Source organism: Mya arenaria, chromosome 8 (assembly GCF_026914265.1).
Source record: "Mya arenaria isolate MELC-2E11 chromosome 8, ASM2691426v1".
NCBI classification, from domain to species: domain Eukaryota; kingdom Metazoa; phylum Mollusca; class Bivalvia; order Myida; family Myidae; genus Mya; species Mya arenaria.
Window position 1 is genome coordinate 73,159,678 of NC_069129.1, and position 20,287 is coordinate 73,179,964.

Consider the following 20,287-nt stretch of genomic DNA (forward strand, 5'->3'; position numbering starts at 1 on the left):
CTTCACATTGTTTTCAATTCGTGAGTATTCCAGATGTGTCTGTGTAGAATTTACTGCACTGCCTTCATATTTGCTGAGAGGCCCTTTACATGCTTCAGCGGGAATTCAGAAAGTACGAAAGAGGACAAATTACATGGGAAATACTTGCAATGGGAATGGTCAATCCAATTAGATGTTGAAAATAATAAAACAATAGAGGCAATTGGAAATAAAGTTTATAGGGAATAGTAAAAACAGGGAAATTTAATAGCGACTAAATTTTATGTTTAAGTAAAGAAATTGGACAATTAAAAACAATGTGAAACCGACAATGGATAATCAAACAATACAAGAGGAAATTACAAGAAATAGGGAATTATTAAAAGATTATTTTCCGTCCTAATAAAATCTATTGTCGCAGAGATAATTGCTTTCAACTTGAACATACTCATCCTTGTTATCATGGTAATGACTAGTGCAAGCTCTCTAAAAGTGAATCAAAGTTTTCCATAATTATTCAAATCGTTCTATTCATATTCAAAGCATCAGTGAGAAATTGTACACATTATGCAGCTGTAATTATCGTGTGAAAATAGCAAAAAATACAAACAATCCTGGAAAGAAGTAAACCAATTATTATAAACTTAAATTTTGAAGTAATCACTATTACAGGACAGTTGTGGGCATGTTCAAAACGACTATACACCAGATTGGCACCAAAAAAAGTTTTTTTCTTTAAAGAATCTCAGGACAACTATTTAATAAAATGTTTTTTCTCTTTGATAACTATCATAATTGTAAAAAAAAAATACGAAAATGTAAAAAAAAATGGAGTCGGAGACCGGGTTTGGGCCGGTGTCGGTCTAGTGTTGTATCCACTGTGCTACGAAGGCTTACCCTGAACGGTTGGATTATTTAAGCTATATACCTAACTTTGTAATATCACGTGATAACATCGACTAGCCAATCACGCATAAGGAATGAATTAGGTATACATACCTAGTAATCTTTTTTAATGAAAAAAAAATGTGAAAATAAATTAATTGTAAACTATTTGGAACTTCAGTTAGTTAGTTTCAATGCATTGTACACATCAATACCTAGTTTATGTCAGTTTACGACAATTGCTTAAATTCAAATGACTTTGACTTATAAACCGAACGGCTTTTTACCTAACTGCAGTCAACATTTCATTCAGATAAAGAGTTTTCTTCTTACTTAGTATTTCAGAAAAAAAAGGGAAAATTGTCAGTGTTGGGTAAAAAGATGATCCCATAGATGGCTTAAGGAATATAAAACGGGGCAATATATATGTAATATACCAATTACATTAATCTCACAATTAAAAGACGTGTTGTATGAAAATAATGTTCAAAGAACTTAAAAGCTGTCGCAGCTGTTTCACCATTAAAAATGTATTGGCTTGTTTTCCCCCGCTGAAATGAAGGTTTCGGGAGGGTGAAATCATTTTGGCGTTACCAGTCCGTCTGTCTGCCCCGTCACATGTCTGGAACCATATTGTGCTGATGATTTTTAAGCTTGGTTAGAATGTTCCTCTTCATAATATCTAGACCACATGTACATGTGGGTTAAAAAAGATCTCTAGGTGAAATCTTAGAAACACACTAGAGATATGTTATATGTTCCAATATTTATGAAACTTCATCAGCATGGGTTTTTTTTTTTATGAACACTGACTAGTTTGAAAAAAGGTCGTGTGGTGTAAAAATATAGGTCACTTAGTCTAATCTTTTATTGTTTTTTTTGTCTTAAACCATATCAGAACCATATCTTGTTAAATATTGAAATGATACATCACTATGAATTTTTTTATATAGGATAATGTCTTCAACTGTTTTTATATAGGATGATGTCTTCAACTGTTTTTATATAGGATAATGTCTTCAACTGTTTTTATATAGGATAATATCTTCAACTGTTTCTATATAGGATGATGTCTTCAACTGTTTTTATATAGGATAATGTCTTCAACTGTTTTTATATGTTTTTATATAGGATAATGTCTTCAACTGTTTTTATATATGATGATGTCTTCAACTGTTTTTATATAGGATGATGTCTTCAACTGTTTTTATATAGGATAATGTCTTCAACTGTTTTTATATAGGATAATATCTTCAACTGTTTTTATATATTTTATTTACAATTTCATTGGAGGATATTTATATCGTCACCACTCCAAACTTACTTTCTTATTTTTCTAACCAATCCTTACCTTAACGCCGACGTTACATGTTCCTTCTGAACCATTCAGTTTATAATATAACTGAGTGCAAATAAAATAAGCATACTGTTTCATATCCTTGTGAATTGTTTTATGTCATTTCATAGTTTACTATTAGTGTTTTGTATAAATATATCTAAATAATTTCACCAGTAACAAGTGTTGATATCAAGTGTTCATTGTAGCAAAACAAAGCAGATGGTCTTAATCCAATGGTTGTGATCTTGTCAAAATACCGTATGTTGAATATTATTGATTCTGACTCTATTCTTTCTGAATTTCTTATAGCCACGCTAATATAATAGAGGCCCCAATTTCCTGGTCTTATAATCGGGGAAATGATGAGCAAAAATAATTATTCATATAGTCACATATTTTAAATCAAAATCGGTATCTTAAGAAAAGAAAGTCGGTATTCACACATGATAATAAAGCATGGGTGGATCCAGTATTTTTTGTTAGTGTGGGTCGAAAAAATAATAGTGGTCATCATCTGGTCACACCCATAACCTTTATTTCAGGTTTAAGGGTCATGTGTTATCCATTGGTCAAGCTTTTCACTTTCAAGGTCACTATAACCTCCTGATGTTCTGAAAATCATTAGGGTCATCTACTGGTCATGCCCAACCTTTATGTGAAGTTTGAGGACCAAAGGTCAAGCCATTGTTAGTAATCACAGACAAGCATTGGTCTACCCACATATCAACCAGCCGACAGACAGATGTTCAAAGCAATATACCCTCTTTTTTGAAGAAGGCCATAAACATATTATTTTCATAAATCTTGCTTTTATTTATTTTATCAGACTGACAATGACAATACCACTGGAAACATTATGAACACATGAGTGTGTACAGTAACATCTAAAGAGAATCTCGATACATTACTACACACTCTAAATTACCAAAGAAATTTTAAATTCCCTATAGCACAAGTTTAAGTATTGCATATTTGACATGTCAGATAAAACAAATTCGCAATTTATAAGTCCTGTTGAAGAATCGAGCACTAGCAGGATCAGAATTAGATATTTTGAAAACATGATCACTTTAATATAGTCACATCAGCACTGTTTCATCAAGTCAAGTGTGTTTTTTTGGGACCTATTTGAGTAGCACAATCTACTTCATGAAGTATTGAGTGACACGGTCTATTTCATGAATATTTGAGTGTCAAAGCCTAGTTCATGAGGACTTCCACCTGAACCAGTCTTGTGTAGGTGTCCCCAGGTAGTCGGTATGGTAACATTCCAGCAAACATTATCAACGCCTTAGCTTGGCTTCGTAGGTAGTTCAGGTACTGAAAATATCAAAATCAATTTTTTTTAACAATGTTCAATTAAAGGAAAAAACACAATTATTACAAAGTTACCGTTTGTTTCAAAATTTTGAAACAAGCTTCAATCTACAATGCCATCAATCGAAGAAATATACAAATGAAATGTTCAGCATGTTTTCAACTACAACATAAACTGACAAATATGGAGCAGGTGAAATTTTTATGCCACTTTCCACGTTCACCCATTGACCCTTCGAAAAAACACTTACTGTTTCTTTCCCTCCATCCTCGTTCCTGCCCCGGACCAGCGGGCTCTGGGGAGCGGTGTTTCTGGAAAGTGACAACAGTATTATTCAATTGGAACTCTTTTGAAAGAATTTATTTTCTCAACATGTGTTGGATGTACATGAAAGATCATCATGAGTCATACTTCAATAAAGAACTTGGGTCTACCCAAAAGATTTACACGATAACCAGGAGAATCACTCTTTTATCATACAACTAGTAAAAATATCATGGTCCTTATCTTAAATCCTTGTTTTGATCACTACATATGTACCAAAGGATCACAATATAACTATAACAAATGCATAAAATTCACAGAGTTCTTTTCCCAACAATTCTGTGCTATGACCAGTTCTGCAACGTTTAAATTGTGTGACACTATGGTAATGTGAGTAGCCGCCATGTCCATGATTGGGCTTGCATTCATTGCTAATTAAGGTTTTTATTTGGACTTTTAAGGATACAATTTAATTTGCAAAAATACAAACATTATTATTTTCAAAAACACTTTCTACTCTCTTTGTGACATAATTTACAGCATACATCAACTGCGACAGACATAGTTTTTAACATGCATAGCGGTTGGTTTTCTATCCATGATGTTTCAGGGTAACTTATAGTGACACTCATATTCAAAATCAATATATACAGTGCATAACAAACATAAATTTTGAATCATTAACCTTAAACTACTTACTAAATAATTCATTTATGGAAACTATTTATTACTAACAACAAGATTGTACCTGTGTTTTTAATAGCTGAAAACGCAAAAATTATTCAATGCTAAAAATGCTTAAAGATTTACTGCGATCTACTTTCGTCTCATAAGGTAGAAATACCGTGTTTTCTGCACCTACTTTTAAATCGAACTTTATATCCTTCATAAGAACCATTGATTTCGATATTTACCAGGGTATTCATTCTTTTTGGCATATTAAAACAATTGTATTAATTGTGGTAAATCTTGTTTGTGAGTGCATCTTTAAAAGGTACATAGTTTAATGTAGGAACAAACCTGGCAGCTTTGAATTGGTGATGTAAGACATTCATTGTGGCCAGTAAAACATCAGGCAAGCACCTCCGCACCTGGAACCCATCACAACTCCATCATTATGATGTTACAAAGTTAAATCTGATAATAAATGAATATTTTTTCCCATAATTATCATTAAATTATGGATAACATAAAACGGATAACTACAGTGTCACATAATTTTTTCATATTGTTTTGGTTATGAAATCACTGATATCCTTGCCTCCACTTATCTTCGCTGACAGCTTCACATATATATATTGTACTAGTCGTAATATTGCTTATAGACTTACCTCCTCTGTGTAGTTTCTGAATGTGTTTACTTTGTGCTCTACAGCGTCTGTTGTCAGTGGTAGTAGATGGAGTTGTCGGATTATCTGAAACAGGAATAGGAAAAATTGTTTGTATGTTCAAGAACATGTACATCAAAACAAGCACACTGTAAAGATGCATATCTTATTCAGTTTTCTTACTTGGTCAAGTTATTGTTTAGTCAGGAGAACATGGTGGACTTGTGTATGAGAAAATCTTACTATGTGTCTGCCAAGTGACTACACGAAGACGATCATAATCATAAGTTGTTACCAGCACTAAGTTTATGCTATAAAGGTAAACTTTCATTTCATGTATCAGAAGTACCGGTAAGCCTAATTATTTTAAAATTACATTTGATATTGGAATAATTTCCTTTATCAATATCATGCTCAAGAAAGCTTCATGAATACTAAGACTATACTTACTTCCAGAGCGTCTTCCATCTGGCCAGAATGGTAGAGGTCAAAGAAGGTGACAAGGTCAAGGATGAGGTAAAAACTATTGGAGCTTGACCTTACACTCTCAGCTACCCCTCCACTCCGGTACCTGGGGACAAGGTGAAGGTCATGATTATGTAAGATGATATACATATATATATAATATATAATTACCTCTGAGGTCAAGGTTGAGGTAGAGCATACTCTTACACTCTCAACACGCCTTCCTTGGTACAAGGTCAAAGTCGAATATGTACAAATACCAGGAAATGATGAAGTAACGTGAAAATGATGAGCAAGATAGCAAGAGGAATTGCTGACATATGTCAAGAATTTATATCAAAGAAAACAAACTTTATGCATGGTCTATTGATAATTGAACAAAATTAACTATTTGAATTACGATCAATGACAACGATGTTGATTTCACATTACTATTACACTTTAAGAATTACCAATTCATTTTTAAAGTGACAAGTTACATATTCACTACAACCCATCTCATCTCAGAATAAATAATAAAATCATAATAAAAGTTATATATAAGGATTGATCACATTTTTTCTTGTCTTTATGCTGTATAAACGCAGTGGGGCACGCAAGCAAATTCCATGAAGCTTGCTAGCCCTTCTTGGCCATTTGCTCACTTGCCTTACTGCATTAATACAGCATAAACGCAAGAAAAAATGCATGACCATTACTTTTATTCACATTTTAAAGAAGTATTTATTACGATTAAAAATTAATAGTATCTTCTGTAAATTAGTATTTGTTCTTAAAGAAATGTAATGGACAACATTTGTATAAAAGAAAAGCTGATATTTGTATCGTTGTATATCATTGGTGTATTGACAGCGCGCTTATCCAATAGGAGCGCACTATTGAAATAAAACAACAACCTCATAACTCCTGGAGTATTAAGCAATATAAATGTAAAGCTTGATTGTTAAAATTGACTACGTGAATGTAAATATTAAGCTGTTAACTGACCTTTCAGCAACCCCAACAGCAAGGTTTTTAAGCCTGTCTCTGCTGGACTGGTTACTAGGTGTCTGTGAGACCACCTGACTCAGCAGCTTGTTCAGTAGCTCTAGAACCTTCTCTGGTTTCTAAAACGCATGTAGCAAAATTTACATGCATCCTACATTATATCCTACATACATAAAAGGACTGAGATATGGTCTGGATAAGGCATCAATCCTTTTCTAGGTTTGTTTGCTTTTAATTTCCATCACTGATAATTCAAAGTGAGAAGTAAATCCAGGGGCATGTGATGGAACTTGCTTCATTTGAATATCATTATTTTAAACATTTGGTTCATATTAACATCTTGAAAGGTTTCAAAGTTAAAGTCAACAATAATTTTCTTGCTTGACTTTGACGACAACCACACCATGCTATAAGACTATACTTACACTAGTCTTCGAAACCTAGACGAGATAAAAAATAGCTTTAGTATAACCTTGATCAAGCAACTTGAAAAATAGCCACATATTTATTTGGCTACAGAAAGCATTTATCAAATCACACTGTCAGTGAGTTTGATCAGTTGTACATACATGAAGGCACCTCTGACAAAATGCTTCAAAACAACATTCTAGTAATTTTGCATCATACATGATGTATGTTCAAATTGACTGCACTGACCTTGGCGAGGTCATAGAGTTTGACAGCATCCTCAAATGACCCCTTGTTCTCCGTATCATTGGCAACCTTCTCTATGATTCTCTGAGTCTCAACTTGGAACTTGTCAATTGCACCAGGCTGAAAGGGGTAATAAACACAACTTTAATCATTCATCAAAATTTTATTTTTTATACTAAGCCATAATTCTTATATCACAATGTACTACTACATTTAAATTTCTACAGCCCTGGGTCTGTATTACAGAAACGTCTTAAGAAATTTTTAACATATTTAAACTTAAGTGTAAAATTGGGAAGTGTTATACTTCTTTAAAAACAAGTTCTTTAAAATTTAGTGTCCATATTTTAATGGTAGGATATACAATTAGATAAAATAAAATTACATAAATCAGTAAAAGAATTAGTTGAATTTAAGAAAAAGGTAAAATTTCAACTTAATACGCTTCTGTAATATGGCCCCTGCTTTTTAACATTTAATTTCTGGTCAGCAAACCTTTAACCAGAGCAGGGTCTACAGGGTTCCATTCATTTCCACACACTGTTTACTTCCACATTTTCACTGTCTAAGAGTTTAAGTCAGATAATGACATTCACATTTACATATTCATGTGTAGTTTAAAATTTGATGTACCATTAACAGTAATTTATTCAAACAGTTGACCTACAATAATATATTGGCCTTAGTACCATACTGGCTTTCTTACCTTTCTGGATCCATCCTTTAAAAGCTGACCAAGAAGCATTTCATACTGAAAAGACAAAATAATAATTCAAGTCACTTGTGTTTCACCCATTGTTTTGTTTGTAGGGAGTGAGCTTAATGTGAATATATCTAAATCCTAACAATACCCTGTCTCTGTATGAAAAAGCATAAATGTTTTCATCGACTTATAAGGCAGTACCACGATATTTATTAATAGACCGCTTGCTTTTTTCATATTTAGTTTGTTCTTTTGTCTTTAGTACTTTATAGCTGACAACTCGTAATGTTAATACTTTTTTATTAGTATAGGGACAAGTGTGAGGTTAAGGCCATTTAAACTAGTTCAAGACTTGTGTGCCAGTCAAGTGTTGTTTCATTGACAGGACCAAGGTGGTAATCCCATCATATATGGGTATAAATATTCATATGCATTTGTGGTCTGTTTGTGGAGTGTTGTGCATGTGGTGTTAATATATTTGTGTCTCTAGTTCATTGCTGTATAGACCCTTGCATTATGCCTCTATAAACAGTATTTATTTTTGTATCCACTACAGTCCCAAATATCACAGTAGTTTTAATTGTATTATTGTGATAAAAACAGAAAAATACCATACTTATACCCACCTCCTTGGTTTCCTGCACGAGCTCGCTGACACACGTCATAAACAGATTCTCGTTCTGGCTTGTCCTCAGCTCTCTGTAACAGACATAACATGCATGTACAAGATAGTCTTATTCAGTATAATAGACCAAAAATTCATATCATGTCAAGTTGGTTTAAGTATGAGGGAACCAGGCCAAAAGCAAGGTAAAGTGGTCTAGACATGGTAATTTTCAAAGCCATTAATATCCATCTGAAGGTACTTAGCATTTTGTAATGCAAATATCCAGCAAAAAAAACACACCTAAATGTTAGATAGTCTGAAGTGGAGAGCTCTTGATCCTGAATTCAGGATTAGTACAGTATGTTATCATCCCGGATTAAGATATCATACTGCATTTTATCTGAGACTTGTCCATTTTCTATCACAAATTATTTTTTTGGACTCAGTATGAATTCCAATAATTATCTGCCAAACCCTACATTCAGAAAATCCTTAAAAAACAACCAGGAGAAAAGGTTACTACTTGTATTGCAACTGTCCAAGTGGTTCTATTTGTCTGACCAAAATTTCCATTATTTGTAAAACACTTGTATTAAATTGTGAAGATAAATTGAATGTTCAGGTAGAAATACCTGAGGAAGTAGAAGTACTGCAGAGCCTCCCTGGGGTCTGTCTCCTCAAACTTGCGGGTGTACATCATGATCAGCCGGGCAAAGTTCAGTCTCCGCTGGGGGATTGGGTCACCCGGGTCTTTACTCACTGTTGTTGTTGTTGTGAGTAAATACATTTTGGGTTAGTTCTCAATTCTGTGATATTTATATTATTGCTATGAATTGCACTTTAGTCTATTTGAATGTTTCTATGTTTTGTCATTTATCTTATTCAATGGTCACACATATGTCAAATGAGATAAGTACATTCTAAAAGGTGGCATTTACAAAGTAAGTGAGGTTATAAAAATAAACTTTGTGGAAAATTTGTACATAGTATTAAAAGAAAACTAATAATGCTTGTACACCAAAATCATTAAACAAGACAATGGCTGAATAACAAATGCATTTTGATAATGAATATATTAAAATGAAAAGTAGAATATTTACAATTATTGTCATAAATAAGGACATTTCTACTTAGTTTAAATTTTTCACATGATGCTTCATGAATAATGCCCATGAAGACTTACTTTGTGATAGTAAAGTATGCTGTCTGTCCAACACTCTTCGACCATCTTTAACTTGTGAACTCCACAAAGTTATAAATGTATCAACTGATTATAACAACTTACTTTCATGTTGCTTTTGATGACTATCAGATTCAAATAAAGACTAACATGTACATTCATGTTCTTCATTTGTATTCATTTTACAAATTATATTGCCTTATAATGAAATAGCATCGCGATCTTGAAAAAAGTCATTCCACATGTGTTATATATAAAGTTCTACATATGTAGTGTAAATATAATAAAAAAAAGGGATAATAATTATGTCCTTAATAAAAAAGTTTTAAAATGGCCACGCTTTAAAGCAACTTTTTATGTATCAAGCGCAGTTTTATGATAAAAATAGAATCTCATATTTGTTGTCATTCAAAACAAAATTTATTGAACTCATTTACTATAATTGTAAAAAACTTGCCAGAACTTGTTTTGCTTTTTTAATATCAATTTCAGAAAACTTGTTTCGTATTAAATGGCCAGTCATGTGAGATTCTCTATCTATCGAATTGTTCCTTAATAAGACATTAAACTCAACATGGAAAAAAACACGTGTAAACATAATTTATGTATTAATTTATGTATACCGGTAGCTTTTAACCAACAGAGGAATTTTCATCAAAGCTGTGCCTGTGTGAATGAAGAAGAAAACGTTGAAGATCTACCAGTAACTGAATTAATGATATACTTACATAGCTGAGCCTGTGTGTTTTGCGAGCACTGGAGCAGATTCAGTGAGTACAGCACGATAGCCACGTGCACAGCATGACATCTGAGCCTCTCGATACGTGACATAAACTCTATGGCAGCCTCAAACTGGGCAGTTAACAGGAGCACTTGGAAGTACAGGAATGGCTGCTGGTACCCATTGAAATGGCTCTCACCTAGGGGTGAACCAGGTTTTGTCATAAATATTTGTCAAATTTCTAACAAGTGTCAAATATTTTCATTTCTGATTAAAATTCTTGAAATTATCATGGCTTGCAAAATGACATGCCTTCTTTTTCATACCAGGACAGTAGCATAAACATTGTTCTACTATGTTGCACAATTGAAGACAACCAAAACATGAAAATACACAATGTACTTTCTATTAACCTTAATTAAGTAAAGACCTGAAACAATCTGAAAGCAGATGCAGCAAGGCTATCTCAGAAAAGAAGTGCACTCTCTTAAAGTTTATTTAGAATGAACAAATTAGAGTACTGTGCCACACACAATGTTCATGGCAGATTTATAGTACGCAAGTTTAATATACAGTGGTTTCATTCTGACCAATCTGAGGCCTAGATTCTGCCCTAATTCCAAATGCTAAAACATTCACTTTTTTCCCAATGTTAATTGGATGTTGTGAAAAATTAATATTATTGATATCACAGGGCTTTTTCACCTTCTTTGCTAGGGGCCGAAATCAGGCTACTTCACAATTGGGAAAAATGGCATATTTTCCCAATTTCCAGATATTTTTTTCACAATTCCCAGATATTTTTCTCAAAAAGGTAGATCTTACTTCAAAAATTTACAATAAAAATTTATTCTGTTTGAGCAAATTATTCTTTTTATCTTTTAAGTTGACATAAGAAGAATACTGTATAATTTAAACGTTATTCGAGGACCAATTAGTCCATAAAATTATATTGTTATCAATTCTTTCCCTCAATTTAGAATCAACTCTATGAAGCTTAAAACTAATCTCTCTCCCTCTCTTGTCATTGCCTCATGTTAAAAAAGCAAAGTCAAAGACATGTGGAGTTTCCCATATTGAGGGACGTTTATGCATTTAAATTTCCCAATTTGCAGAAATTCACGCATTTAAATTTCCCAAAATGAAAAGGCTAGGCCTCTTCACAATTTTTGGTGAAAAATCCCTGTATCATTTTTTATAACCTTTTTTTGTATTAAAGAGTTTGTGTATTCATAAAGAACAAACTTAGTATTCAATGTTTTCTGTCTGTTTTAAGGGAAATTGGAATTCCAAATTTTAATAAACAAGAGGGCCATGATGGCCCTGTATCACTCACCTGTAGCTTTGCTAAATAAAGTGAACATTCTGACCTATTATCATAAAGATCCAATGAAAAGTATGGCCCCTAGAGGCCACTCTTTTATTTGTCCCACTGACCTAGTTTTTTACCCCACATGACCGCGAATGACCCAATATCGAACTTGACCTATATTTTTCTAGAGATGATCATTCTGACCAAGTTGAATTGAGTTAAGCCTAAAATTGTGACCTCTATTGTGTTCACAAGGTTTTTCTACTAATTGACCTAGAGACCTAGTTTTTGACCTGGGTTGACCCAATATGAAACTTGACCTAGCTTATGTTAAGATGATCATTCTGACCAAGTTTCATTAAGATAAGGCTAAAATTGTGACCTCTATTTTGTTCACAAGGTTTTTCTAATAATTGACCTAGTGACCTAGTTATTGACTGCGTATGACCCAAAATCGAACTTGACCCAGATTTTATAGAGATGATCATTCTGACCAAGTTGCATTAAGATTAGCCTAAAATTGTGACCTCTATTGTGTTCACAAGGTTTTTGTACTAATTGACCTAGTGACCTAGTTATTGACCGCGGATGACCCAATATCGAACTTGACCTAGATTTTATAGAGATGATCATTCTGACCAAGTTGCATTGAGATTAGGCTAAAATTGTGACCTCTATTGTGTTCACAAGGTTTTTGTACTAATTGACCTAGTGACCTAGTTATTGACCGTGAATGACCCAATATCAAACTTGACCTACATTTTACAGCGATGATCATTCTGACCAATTTGCATTGAGATTAGGCTAAAATTGTGACCTCTATTGTGTTCACAAGGTTTTTCTACTAATTGACCTAGTGACCTAGTTATTGACCGCGGATGACCCAATATCGAACTTGACCTAGATTTTATAGAGATGATCATTCTGACCAAGTTGCATTGAGATTAGGCTAAAATTGTGACCTCTAATGTGTTCACAAGGTATTTCTACTAATTGACCTACTGACCTAGTTTTTGACCCCAGATGACCCAATATCGAACTTGACCTAGATTTCATAGAGATGATCAGTCTGACCAAGTTCATAAAGATTAGGTCAAAATTGTGACCTCTGTTGTGTTCACAAGGTTTTTCTAATAATTGACCTAGTGACCTAGTTATTGACTGCGGATGACCCAATATCGAACTTGACCTAGATTTTATAGAGATGATTATTCTGACCAAGTTGCATTGAGATTAGGCTAAAATTGTGACCTCTATTGTGTTCACAAGGTTTTTCTACTAATTGACCTAGTGACCTAATTATTGACCGCGGATGACCCAATATCTAACTTGACCTAGATTTTATAGAGATGACCATTCTGACCAAGTTGCATTGAGATTAGGCTAAAATTGTGACCTCTATTGTGTTCACAAGGTTTTTCTACTAATTGACCTAGTGACCTAGTTTTTGACCCCAGATGACCCAATATCGAACTTGACCTAGATTTTATAGAGATGATCAGTCTGACCAAGTTTCATAAAGATTAGGTCAAAATTGTGACCTCTATTGTGTTCACAAGCAATTGTGAACGGACGGACGGACGGACGACGGACGAAGAGTGATCACAAAAGCTCACCTTGTCACTACGTGACAGGTGAGCTAAAAATGAAAATGATGCATTTTCCCAAATCTATAAGGCGCTCGCTCCATTCCAAATATGGTGTGGGTAAAAACCCTGATATAGTGAAAAGCCTTTTCTTTAAATCTTTCAGAGAGAGGAGTCACTGAGCAGACATAAGGCTGACCGTTGACCCCTTTAGCTTTCATGGTGGGTAGCCTTAAAATGAGCTATGCAAGTGGGCCCAACTTGTGAACATTTGTGCCAAGTGTTTTCAAATTCATTGATTGAAGACATATCAAGCAGACATGAAAAATGAGTATCTGACCTTTTTCCCCTACGTGCAACTTCATCTTGAAGGTACAATGATGTAACATGTAGTTGCACGTCATCTCAATGTTGTGAACATTTGTGCCAAGATATTTAAAAGTACTCAATTGTAAGAGTTAATGAGGGACATGAAATGGAGAAAGACAGAGGGAAAGACAAAACTGCAACTACTTGTATGAAAAATTAACATTAAAGTCCCAGAATGTCTTGGGGTCAAATAATTAGAGAAAAAATAATGCGTATATATGATAGAGTCTCAGATAATGTCTAACGAAACCCTGAGGTCCACACAATGCTTTATTAAAGAGAAATGTATGAGAATGTCACTAACTGAACTACTCACTAGCTACATACAAGGGCACTCAATTTAGAATATAATTTCGGTTCTGTTGCATGTTTGTTATTGAGATAAATGCATTTTTATCATCCTGGGGGTTAAACAATGTCAAAAAGGTTAAAAGAAGTCATTTGGATATACAAAAACTTTGATATGTCTACATAACTGAATAATAATGGGACTTGAACCCAAACCTACCGTAGTCCTCATACAGCATAGTCTGTAGTTTCTGGAGTGTGAGTGTGTCGGCCTTGTCCTCCCCGTCAGCCTGTATCTGGCAGAGTTTCAGCCACAGGTAGTCGTCAATCTTGTCAGCAATGTCAGTGTGATCTTCCTGGTAGTCACACTGCCCGATGATGCAGAATACCGCTCTGAAATGGGGCAAAATGTAGAAGTAAGATGGACTTGTGTGGATAACAGGGATACATATTAACCAGCGAAGGTAACAATAGTGCCACACAGCGAATGCAGACAGTCATCTGCGGTTGTTTATCCAGCTGAACAATGTGCAAAACTGTATGAATATCATAAACATTTTTCTGTCAAGGCTTAGGTTACGGTTGCTGCTGACAATGTCACCAAGGATATCACAATTTTATTGCTTGATAAATAGACAAGAATTAGACTTAACATAGACTGGTGCATGAAAGTGTCACATTTAATCAGCTTACAATATGAAATATATAAACTTAATGTACATGTGAATACTTCAAGATTATAATTGTGTGGTAAAAACATAATTGCGGGATTTAAATTGCAGTGAATTGTCTTTACACTAGTATCACTTGTACAAGAAAGAATGCATTGGTCATCATTTTGTTAATTTGCATCATATTTGAGAGTGTTTCCCTTGTTTTCCTCTGTCTGTTAACTTCCATATCGGAATGGTAACAAGTAGGTAGGCGGAGCTTAAATGTTCAATAACTACCATGCGGCTCAATAACAACATGATTTACTTATACTGCACACAAGTAATGAAACATTGTCCTTGACAATATGAAACAAAACAGTTTCGTCTCCCACTACCCTCCTGATTGAAGTTATACACTTGTGCTGAATAACTCAACTATGGGTGCTTTATCCCTTTACACTGAATAACTCAGATTATGGATGCAGTACCCATTTCTTTAGAGACACATAAACTCTTCAGCATACTCCAAATTCCAATAATTCTGAAGTAACAATAACCTTATTATCTCATTTTCTGAAATGTTGAATGAAATGTTTCGCTGGAGAGTTAAAATTCATTTTCAATCATTTGAGCATCAGTTCTGAAGCCAAATTACCTTTTAAATGGGTCTGGGCACTGTTTAACGACACGCCTGTACTGTAGCTGTATTTTGGTCTCACTACTGGGGCTGAGTCGGTGACCTGGGTTGGTGAGATACTCCTGCAGAAAGGTGGGGAAGTCCCCAAGCTGGTGCCTGCAGATAGATGGATATTACAGTGTAGACAATACATTCATGCTAATGATAAGTAATAGTGTGTGATACATCTAAATAAGCCCTATATAATGACATGCATGACCCTTTTTTAAAACACAGGGCTACTATATAATATATGTAACATTTCATACATCCTAAAGCTTTCGACCTGATACCATGTCTAGACAGCCATAATTTGTTGGTGTTTCCGGTACTTAATTTAATGTATATAATGAACCATCAGATTGCTGATTTCTATTGGTTAGAAAATATATTATTAGTATTAATTAACAATTAAACCAGATGAATAGCTTATTTGCTAATGTATTGCCATTTTGACTTCCATGGCTGTTCTAAGAACAACTAAATGGTGAAATAAATATATCAAGAAATCACATCACTTACCCAGCCTTTGTGACAACAGACTGAGCGGCCTTGAGGTCACCACAGCGAAGACAGTAGAAGATCATGGCCCAGGTTGGATGGCCTTCCACAGTTCCATCCTGTAACACAACAAGGCTATTAACACATGTATGAACTCACTAAACAATACTTTATAGTTTAAACTTATTTATTTTACAACTATTGTAAAACAAGTTATTACAACATTATATTAATCACTCTTGTTGGCAAAATTTTACCCGAGAGTGTGATCATGTGTTGTGGTGGAAACCAAAGTACCCAGAGAAACCCACTTGTCCGGCGTGGTGACCACAAACCAAACTTATGTGCGCCCAGGCCGGAAATCAAACCTGGGTCACCTAGGTTAGAAGTGAGTGTGCTTACCACTGTGCTACCAGGATAACCAATAAATAGTTCTTCAAGGGTTAGCGATCATGTCATGTTTCATTTGAGACATTATCACTTTTAAGTTTTACATTTTAAATTGAAATGAAATTTGCATACATAAATTTAATAATTTTTGGTAAAATACAAAAACTGCATTTTGAAGTTTTAGTTCAGGGGTCCTTTGAAATGAGTATACAACTTTTAACTTCTAGGCATCATTTAAAACTTCTTCACTGAAAATAAAATAGTTCACTGAAGTGCTTGTCAGGGTACTGTATACTTCTAAAAGGTCCCCTGGGTATCATGGCCAGCATATAATGAGGTAACTGTCAACCAAGTTACATGCACCAGGAACATTATGCAGATATTGAGGTAACTGTAGAGCAGGTTACATGTGCCAAGAATGTAATGCAAATATTGAGGTAACTGTAGACCAGGTTACATGTGCCAAGAATGTAATGCAAATATTGAGGTAACTTCTGACCAGGCAATACATGTGCCAAGAATGTAATGCAAATATTGAGGTAACTTCTGACCAGGCAATACATGTGCAAAGAATGTTATGCAAATATTGAGGTAACTTCTGACCAGGCAATACATGTGCCAAGAATGTAATGCAAATATTGAGGTAACTTCTGACCAGGCAATACATGTGCCAAGAATGTAATGCAAATATTGAGGTAACTTCTGACCAGGTTACATGTGCAAAGAATGTTATGCAAATATTGAGGTAACTTCTGACCAGGCATTACATGTGCCAAAAATGTTATGCAAATATTGAGGTAACTTCTGACCAGGCAATACATGTGCCAAGAATGTTATGTACAAATTTTCAGTCTTCTGGGCAGTGCTGCTTGCCTAATGTTGAGGTAACTACAGTTCAGGTTAAACATGCCAGGAATGTTTTGTACTAACCTCCAGTCCCCTGGGAAGTGTGGCTTGTCGTATGTTGAGGTAACTGCGGACCAGGTTACATGTGCCAGGAATGCCCCCCAGCTGGGCCTGCTGCAGATTACCGGAAATCTGACCTGTGATAAACTTCTTGTATCTGGAAAAATGAAACTTTAGCACTGAGATACAACTAGTATTTCAAAAAAATTATTCTAGATTTGACATTTTGAACTAGTTTTTTTACTCTACTCTGCAGGTGTGTTCCAATTTAAGAAGTAGTTGGAACTTGATCAATGGGAACATTTTTACCAAGTTTGAACATAATTAAACAATCCCTACAAAGATATGGTTCTGATGATATTGTTGAAGACAAAAAAATATCTAAGATTTGACCCTGTGACCTACTTTTTGACAACACATAAATAGTTTCAAAATAAGCACAAAGTTCATCTGACAAAAACAATAACGTTCATGATAAATAATAAAATTTCATAGTTATTGGACCAAATATAATATCCTTAGTGTGTTCCAAAGATTTGACCTAGTTTTTTACCCATATTTACAAGCGGTCCAGATTTTATGAAGGGGGCATTCTGACCACTTTTGAACATCATCTGACCATTCTGTAGCACAATATGGATCCAGACAGAAAAAAAATGTGACGGACGGACGGACAACACCAAAGCAATATCCCCCTCCAGGAACCTTCAATTCAACAAATACTGTACAAAAGCCCACAAAAATATCAATACAAGTAGTTTACTGTTTTGCGTCATAAATGCTTTGTCAGAACGCAATATTTTGCTTTGAATGAAGACTTTAAACAAAGATAACTTAAGTATTTCTTCACCATTTTAAATGAAACATAGCTCAGTCTATGCCGCTTAAAGATCCCCGCCTTCGGTGTTTTACCAGAGTTTGATTGAGAATTTAGTTTCTGAAAACATTTCTTCAAATCTTTTCACAAAACCGCCTGATTGAGCACTGTCCACACATGAGTTCAAACAGGTTTGTTGAGGTGATTGAGGAAACTAATCACCTAATCAATTTCTGGTCATGAAACAACGGCAGGTCTATAAAATATTAAGTGGTATAGACTGCCCTTTGTTGAATGCAGCATTCAAGTGACAAACACATCTTTGGCAGCCAAACTGAAGACACAACTATGACTGGAATGAATTAAGATGAAGACATATCCTCAATACTGAAAAATTGTAATGTAATTCTTGGCTGGAAAGAGTGGAAGCCAGGTGTGTTAAATACTCTTGTAGTAAAAAATGATCGAACCCCACCTCAACACTACTGTCCTCACATATAGACATTTGAACCAACATCAAGCAATACTGGGAAGTCTAAGTAAGCTGCAGGAATATGTATCTAAAGATGAGTTCCATGGTCATATTGAAAAAAGCTTGAAAAATGCTGGCCACTGCTAGGAAGTTGACCAGGACATTGGAAATCATGGACTATATCATTGAGATGGAAAAGTGAGTTAAATGACAAAAAAAGAAATATGTCATAAAGTAATTGCCAAATATAGTTTGGAACTTACGACTGTTCCAGATGTGCCCGTGCATTGCGAACAAATGCCTTCTGAGTTTGGGCGTTCTGTCTGCCCGTACACGAGGGAATGTCCACCATCGCCTTCACCATCTCCCATAGGTCCTCAACATGCTGCAATTGGAAATGGCCAACAATGTTATCACTGTAAACAGTGCTGAAATCTTACTTTTTGTAATTTTATGCATGAATATTTTAAGAAATGGCTTTTGTAAATACTTGTTCCAATATTGTACCTATTAAACACTGTATTTCCAGGTAACCAGCTCATTCTTATGTTTTGATAAGTTCTATATGTTTGTTATTCATGTCAAACCCCGTTGTCTGGCAGACATTTGATTGGTTCCAGGTTTTCATTTCAGTGAATCAAGGTGCACAACTCCACAGATGTATACGTCAGTTTTGACACATTAATGTTATTTCATTGGAATCATGTTTAGAATCATGTGTAGAATCATGTTTATAATCATGAGTAGAATCATGTGTAGATTCATGTTGGAACCATGTTTAGAATCATGTGTAGAATCATGTTTAGAATACTGTGTAGAATAATGTTGGAACCATGTGTAGAATCATGTTTGGAATCATATTAAGAAACATGTGTAGATTCATGTTGGAACCATGTGTAGAATCATGTTTGGAATCATGTTTATAATCATGTGTAGAATCCTGTTTGGAATCATGTCTAGAGAAAAATGTGTAGAATCATGTTTGGAATCATGTGTAGAATCCTGATTAGAATCCTGTGTAGGATCATGGGTAGCAAATCTTCTGTTATTGCATCGTCTGTCTTTGAATGACAGCTAAGGTTGAGGGCAAAAGAACAAGAATGACAATGTTCAGCCCAAATGCTATCACCTCGACCAACTTTTCTTCCAACAGCAGCCAATCTTGAAATAACAACAGCCTAGCTAAGGAGCTTCACCTCCCCAGAAACCAGTGTTTACCTTGTTGTCTGAAGTGTTAGCCACCTGCAGGAACATGTCAACCAGGCTGGGCTTCACGTATGCTGAATTGATCACCTGCTCATTATACTCATACACCTGGAGAAAGAGAAGAACATCCTATAACAATACTCTGTGTTTTTTAATATATACAATATTAAGAATATGTTCACAAAAAGCAACTGCTTTCCAAATTTTTAAGAGTATAACTGAACAAATTGTGGGCAGAGTAATGTTCCTTACTATACATCTGTTAAAACCTGTATGAAGTATCATGGGAATATCTTCTTCCAGGAATTATAATGTGATTATCGTGTATATTTTATAATTAAGTTAGATCCATATAACTCTCTATAGTTTTAGAGGGGACTTGCTTTACAACTGTTAACAAATGTACAAAGTTACATCCATCAATGAAAATGTAATTCCTTCAAACAGATCTATGACAACCTCAGCCCGGTATCTCACCTGTCTTGAGTAAGCCATCTCCATGTTATCGAGAGCACTGCGGCCTTGTAGGGACACTGAGTCTATTAAGAAACTCTGAAATGGAGAGGTACTCCTTCATATTTCGCAATCAACTTAATAATTATAAGCAAAGTTATGATAGTTCTATACATGTTCAAAATAAATAATACAGTAAAAACTACAGGGACAAGCCGGTAGTCCAAA

The 20,287-nt window shown here is 34.6% G+C and overlaps 1 protein-coding gene across 5 annotated transcripts in view; it reads right to left on the reverse strand.

Annotated features, from left to right (window-relative positions):
* Positions 1–2,165: 2,165 nt before the first annotated feature.
* LOC128243351 (nuclear pore complex protein Nup93-like) overlaps positions 2,166–20,287 on the reverse strand; it is a 29,534-nt gene continuing 11,412 nt past the window's right edge. For all 5 annotated transcript variants that reach the window (XM_052961074.1, XM_052961075.1, XM_052961076.1 and 2 more), the window contains 18 exons: positions 20,084–20,158; positions 19,619–19,714; positions 18,664–18,785; positions 17,136–17,268; positions 15,837–15,934; positions 15,294–15,431; positions 14,206–14,378; positions 10,438–10,629; positions 9,162–9,288; positions 8,549–8,621; positions 7,926–7,970; positions 7,223–7,339; positions 6,566–6,684; positions 5,564–5,684; positions 5,117–5,200; positions 4,806–4,876; positions 3,772–3,832; positions 2,166–3,523 (listed from right to left, as the gene is read on the reverse strand). In XM_052961074.1, the coding sequence (XP_052817034.1) occupies positions 3,404–3,523; positions 3,772–3,832; positions 4,806–4,876; positions 5,117–5,200; positions 5,564–5,684; positions 6,566–6,684; positions 7,223–7,339; positions 7,926–7,970; positions 8,549–8,621; positions 9,162–9,288; positions 10,438–10,629; positions 14,206–14,378; positions 15,294–15,431; positions 15,837–15,934; positions 17,136–17,268; positions 18,664–18,785; positions 19,619–19,714; positions 20,084–20,158 (1,965 nt within the window). In that variant the 3' untranslated portion in view covers positions 2,166–3,403. The remainder of the gene's footprint in view (positions 3,524–3,771; positions 3,833–4,805; positions 4,877–5,116; positions 5,201–5,563; positions 5,685–6,565; positions 6,685–7,222; positions 7,340–7,925; positions 7,971–8,548; positions 8,622–9,161; positions 9,289–10,437; positions 10,630–14,205; positions 14,379–15,293; positions 15,432–15,836; positions 15,935–17,135; positions 17,269–18,663; positions 18,786–19,618; positions 19,715–20,083; positions 20,159–20,287) is intronic.